Genomic DNA, 10,820 nt, shown 5'->3' with positions numbered 1-10,820 from the left:
CTCCACATCTGCGCCAGCACTTGTCATTTATTGATTTGTTAATGTCTAAGATTTTGCTGCCTATGGTTTCTTCTAAAATTTTTATGGTTTTACAACTTACATTTAAAAGTCTTTTATCTGCCGAAACCGGTTTGGCTCAGTGGATAGAGCGTTGGCCTGTGGACTGAAAGGTCCCAGGTTCGATTCCGGTCAAGGGCATGTACCTGGGTTGCACGCGCTTCCCCAGTGTGGGATGTGCAGGAGGCAACTGATTGATGTTTCTCTCTCATCGATGTTTCTAACTCTCTATCTCTATCTCTCTCCTTTCCTCTCTGTAAAAAATCAATAAAATATATTTAAAAAAAATAAATAAAAGTCTTTTATCCATTTTGAGTTTATTCTGTGTATGGTATAAGTTGGTGGTCTAATTTCGTTTTTTGCATGTATCTGTCCAATTTTCCTAACACCACTCTCTTGACTCCATTGTATGCTCTTGCCTCCTTTGTCAAATATTAATTGAGTGTAATGGCGTGGGTCGATTTCTGGGTTCTCTGTTCTGTGCAATTGATATATGCCTGTTCTTATGCCAATACCAGGCTGTTTTGATTATGGTGGCTTTGTAGTATAACTTGAAATTTGGTATTGTGATTTCTCCAACTTTATTTTTCTTTCTCAAAATTGCGCAGTTATTCATGGTTTTTTTGATTCCACATAAATTTTTGGAGTATTTGTTCTAACTCTGTGAAATATGCCATTGGTATTTTAATAGGGATTGCACTGAATCTGTAGATTGCCTTGGTAGTACAGACATTTTAAATAGTACAATTTTATATCTTTAATTTATCATTACTTATTTAAAAAATTTTAATTAATATACTTAGATGGTTCAAAACTAAAAAGTAACTTGACACCAAAAAAAATCCATAAAAAATTTTTGATAAACTGGATCTCATCAAAATTAATTATTTTTTTGTTTTGTTATGAAAGCCCAAGTGAAAAGGCCAAAAAGAAAAGCTATAGACTGGGAGAAAGTATTTACAAAAAAAAAAATCTGATAAAGACTACTATCTGGAATATATATATATATATATCAGCTGCCTCCTGCACACCTCCCACCGGGGATGTGCCTGCAACCCAGGTACATGACCTTGACCGGAATCAATCCCGGGACCTTTCAGTCCGCAGGCCGACGCTCTATCCACTGAGCCAAACCGGCCTTGGCTGGAATATATTTTTTAAAAACTCAAAACTCAACAGTAAAAAAAAAAAAAATCCAATTAGTAAATGGTCAAAAGACATGAACAGATACAGATACTTCACTGAACAGGTTATACCGATGGAAAATAAGCACAGGTAACGCTGTTTAACATCATTAGACATCAGGGAAATGCAAATTTAAAATCACAAATGAGATGGCACTTCACACCTATCAAAATGGCTAAAATTAAAAAAATATATATGATAAACCAAATACTGGCTAGGATGTAGAGGAACTGAGCCACCTGTATATATTCCTGATGGGAATGTAAAATAGTACAGTCACTGTGGAAAATAGTTTGCGAGTTTCTTATACAACTAAACATGCATGTACCATTTGACCCAGCAATTATACTCTTGGGCATTTATCCCAGAGAAATGAAAACTAATGCTCACTCAAAAACGTGTACAAGAGTGTTCTTAGCAGCTGTATTCCTAACAGCCAAAAGTTGGAAACAACTCACATGTCCTTCTGGGGATAAATGTTTAAACAAACTGTGGTACATCCATGCAATGGAACACCACTCAGCAATAAAAATAAATGAACTCCTGACAGACTCAACAACTTGGATGAATCTCCAGTGAATTATGCCGCGTGAAAAAAGCCAATCCCAAAGGCTGCATACTGTAATGACTCCACTTACATAACACTGTTGAAATGAGAAGATTTTAGACATAGAGGTCAGAATAATTATTGCCAGGGGTCAAGGAAAAAAGGGGAGGGGGAAGGAGATGGTGTGACCAGGATTCTTAGCCTTTGGATGTGAAATTTCTAACAAATATAAAACCGAGAAAATTTTCTCAGAACACAAAACACTCACATTCACAGACTCCATAATTCCATGTCTAGGAACTTTTGGACAGACTGACACATACGCAGGAAGACGTCCAAACAAAGATGTAGACTGCATGTATGTGATGGAAAAAGGCTACAGACCCCCTAAATGCCCATTGAGAGATTAGTAAAATCAAGGCTGGTCCATCCATCCACCCAGCAGTGGAGGGCTCTGATATTAAAAAGGCTGAAGAACTGACAAGAAGGGTCTCCAAGATACACCATCCCATGGAAAAAAAGCAGTATGATCTCATTGGTGGAAAACTCCTGATATGTACACTGAAACAAGCGCCAACAATTTCTGAAGGGCTACACAAGACACAATTAAAGTGACTGTCCCAGGACAGTGGTTTGACAATTGGAGAAGGATGGAAACTTTCTTTTCAATCTATTTTCTACTTTATTATCATGTATCCCAAGCACCTAGACATATGCCAGGCACATAGAGGCTGTTTAATCTGCATTTTTTTAAAATGTGAAAATAAAACTGTTTTTATCATTTAAAAATATTTACTAAGCCCTGGCTTGTGTGCTCAGCGGTTAGAGCATTGACCCATGAACCAAGAGGTCACCAATTCAATTCCTGGTCAGAGCACATGCCTGGGTTGCAGGCTCGATCCCCTGTAGAGGGCGTGCAGGAGGCAGCCGATCAATGATGTTTCTCTTGCATCGATGTTTCTTTCTCTCTAATCCTCTCCCTTCCTCTCTCTCTCAAAATCAATAAAAACATATTTAAAAATAAATAAATAAAATAGAAATCTTGATTTTTGTTTTTAAAAAAGGTGGCAAGCTCAATTCCCGGTCTGGGTACATGCCCAGGTTGCAGATTTGATCCCTGGTTTGGGGAGCGTGCGAGAGGCAACTGATTAATGTTTCTCTTTCTCTCTCTTTCCCCCGCACTTACTCTCTCTGAAATCAATAAAAGTAAAAAATAAATAGAACTTTAACCCAGAGAAGGGGAAGTTACAGAATAAGAGGCAATTCTTTAATAAATATTGTTTTATGAAAATCATATTCCAGGGTCATTTTTCTTTTTTCTCATTTCTCTGCAATGATTTTCTTTAAAAAAAAATAAAAACATCTTTGCCCCCAGAGAGCAGTACACATTGATTTTGGGAATCATAAAATTCCAATAAGCTGTTTGATTTACAGGCGAGGAAACTGAGGGGGAGGTGTCCTTCCCAAGATCACAGAGGGACTGGTGAATCACAGATCCTCAGACTGGGAAGGGAGCCAAGAGCTCATCTTCTTTGACCCCCCCGACGCCCACAACTCATACCTGAACCATATCCCACCCCAAACCCAGCCAGCCCCCACACACAGCCAGGATCTTTACCTGGCTATTGATGTTATTGTTCTTCTTAAACACCAGCAAGCCCCCGATGAAGCCAGCCAGGAACGAGTGCGCCGGGTGGGTCTCTCCCTGCAGGTAGGACTGCAAGGCACAGAGGCCCTTGTAGGTGAACACGAAGCAGGCCAGGTTAGAAGAGTGGGTGTAGGTGGCCTTCAGGATGGCCCGAAGCTTCTCCTGGAGGCTGCACAAAATTATGGAATTACCATGAGCGCAGGCTCAGCCATTTGGAGGGTATTCACCCACTGGGCATGCAAAACTAAACCACACAAGGAGCTCAGGGCCTCTAACATCCATGTCCTGAGGGCTGCTGGCATCCTTGATTCAGGCCTTAACTTCATGCCACTTCCTCAGAGAGTCTTTCCCTGAACACCCTACATAAAAGAATGCCCATCACATCTGTCCCCTTACCCTTTTTTTTTTCCTTCATAGGTCTTATTGCCACCTGACTTGTATATGGTTGTTTATCATCTTCCCCACTCCCACCCCATCGCAGTGGAAGGTACCAGAGAGTGGCATCTACAACTGACTTATTCATCCTTAGGGCCTAGAACAGTCTGACAAAGAGTAGGTGCTCAATAAATTTTTTTTTTTTGGAGTGAACATGAGGAGAAATAAATGAATGAGGGAGTTATTGCCTACTGTGTGCTGGATCTGGGAATACAATTCTGGGGGAAAAGATCTGCTTGCTGCCCTCATGAGGTTTATGATCTAATCAGAGAGGGAAATATAATCACAAAGCAAGGATCAAACTTTGACCCTGACAAGAGATAATCGTGGGATCCGAAGGATGAGGAGTCAATGTGGTCAAGAGGGGAGAGGAGGTGCATCCCAGGCAGAGGGATCCCAAAGATCCTGCGGGGGACAGGGAGTGGGAGTAAAGGCCAGAAAAATCTGGGCAGAGAATGTGTGGGCGAAGGATGTAGGGGATGGAGGGTAGCAGGTAAGGCCATACTAAGCTTTCTCTTTATCCTGAGAGAAACAAACATTTAAGTAGTGTAGGTAGTTGATTTATCCTTTAAAATTAAATCACTCGGAACCTTTCTGGGTATTTCAGTTGGTTAGAATGTTGTCTAAGATTGTGGGCTCAATCCCTGGTCAGGGCACATACAAGAATCAACCAATGAATGCATAAATAAGTGGAACAAGAACACTCAAAAAGAAAAAATCACATGTTATAATGCGTTTTGACTTCTTGTTAGAAGTAAGACAACACAAGTTTTCAGGAGACCTAAAATTTTTTTTGATGTTTTTTTTTCTGTGTTCTTGTAATGGTAGCATTTTTCAAAAATTAAAAAAATTAAATGAAAAATAAGTAGAATAACAGCCCTAGCTGGCATGGCTCCGTTGGTTAGGCATCGTCCAGTGGACCAAAAGGTTGCCAATTTTACTTCTGGTCAGGACTCAATTCCCAGTGGGGGGGGCGGGGTGCAGGAGGCAGCCAATCAATGCTTTGCTCTCACATCGATGTTTCTCTCTCTCTCTCCCCCTCTACCTTCCTCTCTCTCTAAAAATCAATTTTTAAAAAATGAGTGTCCTGGCAACGGTGGCTCAATGGTTGAGCATCGACCTATGAACCAGGAGGTCACAGTTTGATTCCCGGTCAGGGGACATGCCCGCGTTGCAAGCTTGGTCCCCAGTGAGGCGCATGCACGAAGTAGCTGATCAATGGTTCCCTCTAATCATTGATGTTTCTCTCTCTCTCCCTCTCCCTTCCTGTCTGAAATCAGTAAAATATATATATTTTTAAAATGAGTGGAACCACAAATGGATGTCTCTCTCCCTCTCTCTCTTTTCCTCTCTCTCTCTCTCAAATCAATAAAAATTTAAAAAATAAATTAAGTTAAATCACTTGGGGGCAGTGGGAAAAACACAGGGAGGAGTACAGAGTGTACTCTGGGAGATCAATTCAGGAATGGTAAACCCAAGTGTCCTCAAAGCTAAATGAGGACCTTGGAGTGGGTCTACTAACACTGTGGAAATCTGTCAGGTGAGTGGACATAGCCAGAAATCAGCTGGCTCTTGCCCAATAGGAACATGGGCCCAGTGTTGCCAATTCTAAGACAAGTTAGATTTCCCAGTTTTTAAGTGTTAACACCAATCCTGCCTTCAAATTGTTTCTAGAATCTGACCATTTCTAATCTCCACTGCCATCAGTGTTACTCGCCTGCATTATTGCCACAGCCTCCTATTTTACACTTACTTCTGCCCTTGGCACCCTCACCCATCTGTTCTTAATCTGGCAGCAAACTCTTCACTCTCACAGTACCAAAAGATAGGGCAAATAGTACCACATCCCTGCAAAAGAGCTTGCAATTTCCTGTTTCACATAAAGGAAAAGCCAAACTCTTCTTTAAAGTTGGACAGAAGGGTCCAGGTTACCTTCCTCTTTGTTCTCTCCCCGTCAACCCCTCCCCTCCAGCGTCCTCAGATTCACCAGGCACGACCTCACCTCAGGGACTTTGCACTAGCTATTACCAGGAGTCCTCAAACTACGGCCCATGGGCCACATGCGGCCCGCCGAAAACATTTGTTTTTTTACTTCAAAATAAGATATGTGCAGTGTGCATAAGAATTTGTCCATAATTTTTTTTTCAAACTATAGTCTGGCCCTCCAACGGTCTGAGGGACAGTGAACTGGCCCCCTGTTTAAAAAGTTTGAGGACCCCTGGGCTATTCCCTTGGCCTGGAACACTTTCGCCTAATGACCATGTGGCCAACTCTTTTACCTCCTTAAAGTCTTCACTCGAACGTGACTTTCTCTCTGAGGCCTTCCCTATTTAATTCTGCAGCCTGCCTTTCCTCCAGCACTCCTGATCCCCAGTCTCTCTTTCCTTGTTCTAATTTCTACTTCCTACAGCCCATGTCACCTTTCCACACATACTCTCCTTATTGATTATGTTTTTTCTTCTGCCACCTCCTGCTAGAAGGCAGCTCTGCGAGGGCAGTGAACATTGTTTTGTTCACTGCTGTATCCCAGCATCTAAAACAGTCTGATCCACAGCAGATACTCAATAAGTATCTACTGAATGAATGACTGAGCTCAATTGGAAAAAAAAAAAATGAATCAGAGCACAAAAAAACAAACCAAACACAAGTAAATTTTAGAAGTAAAAATACAAAAAGAGAAAATCTTGAAGCCGAATTTGGCCAGAAGGCTGTCCATGTGTGATTCTTTTTTTTTTTTTTTTTTTTAAATATATTTTATTGATTTTTTACAGAGAGGAAGGGAGAGAGATAGAGAGTCAGAAACATCGATGAGAGAGAGACATCGACCAGCTGCCTCCTGCACATCTCCGTAGGAGATGTACCCGCAACCCAGGACCATGCCCTTGACCGGAATCGAACCCGGGACCTTTCAGTCCACAGGCCGACGCTCTATCCACTGAGCCAAACCGGTTTCGGCCATGTGTGATTCTTATAAGCTCCAGGTGAGACTACATACATTAAAAACTAGATCATGCCCTAGCCCAGTGGTTCTCAACCTTGGCTGCACATTAGAATCACCTGGCAATCTTTTTAAAATCCTGATTTCTGGGCCTCATCCTCTGGAAATTCTGTTTCTTTGTTACTAATGTTGTGGCCCCACCCCATAACAAAGAAACAGAATTTCTGGAGGATGAGGCCCAGAAATCAGGATTTTAAAAAGATTCCCAGGTGATTCTAATGTGCAACCAAGGTTGAGAACCACTGCCCTAGCCAGTTTGGCTCAGTGGATAGAGCCTTGGCCTGTAGACTAAAGGGTCCCAGGTTTGATTCTGGCCAAGGGCACATGCCTGGGTTGCGGTCTGGATCCCCGTCTCTCTCCCCGAGCAGGGGATGTGCAGGAGGCAGCCAATCAATGATTCTCTTTCATCACTGATGTTTCTATCTCTCTAGCTTTCTCCCTTCCTCTCTGAAATCAATACAAATATATATATATTTTTTAAAAGCCAAGAGCTTTCTTTAAAAAAATTTAAAAAAGTAGATCACAAGCTGGTTTCTGAGAAATGCCTTAAGGGAAGACTTGAGATATCAGAGGAAGACCAAGAAGTCTGAGCAAAGGGAGGTCATGAGAAAGTGATCCTCAGAGAACTGGGTTGCTAAGAAGGAAATAAAGGTGGGGTAGAAGAGGAAGGGGAACTCCCGGCAGGGGGGTACTGCATGAGCAAACGTATGGATAGAATCACATGTGGCATGTGCATGGAATGACAGCAAGTCCTGTGTGCCAAAGGCACCCCAGGGTGAACATGGGAGAACAGGGTGGGATGCAGCGGAGGCCAAACTGCAGAGGGTCTAAAGGCCACACCTGGAAGCTGGGCTTCTTTGGAGGGAGTGGGATCCAGGGGAGGTTTCCAGCAGGGACAGTAGAATCAGAGTTGTAATCTAGGACGTGGGTGTGGGGACAGGCTAGAGACCCAGCTAGGAAGCTACTGCAACAGCCCTGGCACTGAGGCCTGACCACATTTTCTCCCAGTTAAAGGGTGTGCAGATGGGGGTGGGTACCTGCCACTCCGGAAGAGAAAGGTCATGACCAGTGCGTGAGGGGCCCGGATTTTGGCTCCATAGCTGTAAAAACAAAAGAAAACAGTTACTACGGCATCACTGTATTAATGTTTTTCTGGGCTATTTCTTTGATCCCCTTTCCCCCCTCTCCCTCTCCCTAATCCTAACCTCATTTTAGGAAGGGAAATAATGCTAGCTTTTGAGTTAGGTCTAGGTTCAAAGTGGGTCGCAGAAAGGAAATAGTACTTGGTGTCCAAGTCCTGCCACGTTTTTGCTGTATAAACTTGGATAAATGACTTAACCTCTCAAAGCCGCCCTATTCTCATCAGTAAAAAAATACTCTCCAGCCGAAACCGGTTTGGCTCAGTGGATAGAGCGTCGGCCTGCGGACTGAAGGGTCCCGGGTTCGATTCCAGTCAAGGGCATGTGCCTGGGTTGCGGGCACGTCCCCAGTGGGAGATGTGCAGGAGGCAGCGGATCGATGTTTCTCTCTCATCGATGTTTATGGCTCTCTATCTCTCTCCCTTCCTCTCTGTAAAAAATCAATAAAATATATTTTTAAAAAAAGTATTCTCCATTTCAGAGCTGCTTCTGGCAGGTAAGGACATAGCACATGTGAAAGTTCCTAGTTCCCTAAATGTTAATGTCTCTTTCTTTCTTGTTCTTCTTTATTGGACTCGCCTTTCCCTCACCAAGTTCCCCAACTGCCAGGCCCTGATCTGACCAGGCTACACGTTGTAAAAATCCATAGCATCCTCCTGGAAACAATGGTCATGAGCCATATATTGTCATCATATGAGTATCTGTGAATGTTCACTATAGGCTTGTTTGAAATAGCCAAAGACTGGAAGCAAACTGGGGGTCACAAACAGGGGGTGTTATTGGATAAATAAATAACGCTCTATCCATTCAGTAGAATACTAAACAGCAGTCAAAGAATGAGGTGGCTTGCCCAGCAGGTGTGGCTCAGTGGTTGAGTGTCAACCCAAGAACCAGGTCACAGTTCGATTCCCCCTTCGCCCCCCTTTCAGGGCACATGCCCGGGTTGCGGGCTTAATCTCCAGTAGAAGGTGTGCAGGAGGTAGCTGATAGATGATTCTCATCATTGATGTTTCTCTCTCTCCCTCTCTCCTCTTCTATGAAATAAAGAAAAAAAAAACATTAAAAAAAGAATGAGGTGGCTTTATGTACACTGCAAGGTTTTACCAGAGCAAGGTGTGTAACATGGAAAAGTGTGTAAAACGAGAAAATTCTTCTATAAATCTAAGAGTATTTCAAAATAAAACTTGTTTAAAAGGTATGGGAGGAGAATGTACGGATTTGTCTATGTAGACAATATTTACGGAGGGAGACATGAGACTGCACACAGAGGCCACCGACAGGGAGGGGGGCTATGTGACAGGACAGGGTGGGCAGAACTTTCTAGAATTTAACTTTTTATGGCTTTTCTGAATGTTATGTAATTTTTTAAAAAATATATTTTATTTATTTTTTACAGAGAGGAAGGGAGAGAGATAGAGAGTTAGAAACATCGATGAGAGAGAAACATCGATCAGCTGCCTCCTGCACATCCCCCACTGGGGAAGTGCCCGCAACCCAGGTACATGCCCTTGACCGGAATCGAACCTGGGACCTTTCAGTCCGCAGGCCGACGCTCTATCCACTGAGCCAAACCGGTTTCGGCCTGAATGTTATGTAATTTAAAAAATAAAATAACAAAATGAAAATGTTAACAAGTTAAAGCCTCTCTTTTCCCCTGCCTTGCAGTGGGCAGGACACCCATCCTGGCCCCAGAAAGCTCTTTGCCCCGCCTCATCCAACGCGATCTCTTTCTCTCCTGAAGAAGGAAGCCTCAGCCTCCTCCAGGTGACCAGGGCTAACAGGACCCTTCCTTATGCCCCAGACTCAAGCAGAACAGTGCCCGCAACTCCCCAAATCTGCCAAGCCCCCTTCCCAAAGTCTTCAAATCAGGGGGATGGTTACTACTGTTCACAGGATTACTCTGTGTCCTGAAAGAAGGGATGCCCTAGATTTAAAAGGACTTAAAGGACATAATGGCACAGGTGTAATGTGATGTCCTGGAGGATCTGGTCTGGATCAAGGCTGGAGAATATCTGGGAGACAACTGAAACGATTTGACTATTGGCTGGACAGTAGTCTACATTATAGGATTACTATTAACTTATTAAGTGCAATCATGACAATTCAGCCATATAAGAAAATGCTCTTATTTGTAGAGATGCACATTGATATATTTAGGCGTGGAACATCAAACTGAGTTAAATTTTACCAAGTTCACATGTCTCAGTCGTCCAGGACTGTCTCCCTAAATGGATGGCCTTTCTTCACAACCAGCACATTCTTTTCCACCTCCAGGCATTTGTTCAAACCATCCCTTCTACCTGGGGTGCCCTTCTCCCCCTGGCAAACTCCAACTCAGCCTTCAAAATATTAGCATCACCTCTTCTGTACAGCACTCCAATCACCTGGCACTGCCATGACAGTTTCAAGATCAGTCTGCCCTTGGACTCCAGATCCTTCTGGATGGGCCTGGTGTCTTAGCTAACCAGTATAATGGGATCACTGCTTAGAAAAACCCCTGTATAGGTGAATTTGTTTCCATTTTACAGAGGAGGAAACTGAGGCCAGAAGAGATGAAGGGCACCCAGCTTTGAAATGAGGGAACTGGGATTTGAGCCCAAGGGCTTGACCTTAGCAGGTGCCTTCCTTGGCTGGGAAGGTTCCTGAGATCACAGGAAGAGTTGAGTGGGAGCAGGTGTACAAAGCCAGCATTGGGCAATGACTGCTGGCATCAGGGCTTGTGTGACTCCTATTAACTCTTGCTTAGTCCTAAGAATATCTTGGCAAAGGGAAGCTGATGTTATCTCAGGGTCCATTCCACCTCATCACCAC

General features: G+C 43.2%; 1 protein-coding gene across 1 annotated transcript in view; it reads right to left on the bottom strand.

Annotated features, from left to right (window-relative positions):
• PXMP4 (peroxisomal membrane protein 4) overlaps window positions 1-10,820 on the bottom strand; it is a 15,151-nt gene that overhangs the window by 2,340 nt on the left and 1,991 nt on the right. Inside the window, exons 2-3 of the mRNA XM_006764593.2 lie at window positions 7,908-7,970; window positions 3,408-3,606 (exon numbers count right to left, since the gene is read on the bottom strand). Coding sequence (XP_006764656.1) covers window positions 3,408-3,606; window positions 7,908-7,970 — 262 coding nt within the window. The remainder of the gene's footprint in view (window positions 1-3,407; window positions 3,607-7,907; window positions 7,971-10,820) is intronic.

Source organism: Myotis davidii, unplaced genomic scaffold (genome assembly GCF_000327345.1).
Source record: "Myotis davidii unplaced genomic scaffold, ASM32734v1 scaffold38, whole genome shotgun sequence".
NCBI classification, from domain to species: domain Eukaryota; kingdom Metazoa; phylum Chordata; class Mammalia; order Chiroptera; family Vespertilionidae; genus Myotis; species Myotis davidii.
This window is presented reverse-complemented; position numbering and strand designations above follow the sequence as displayed.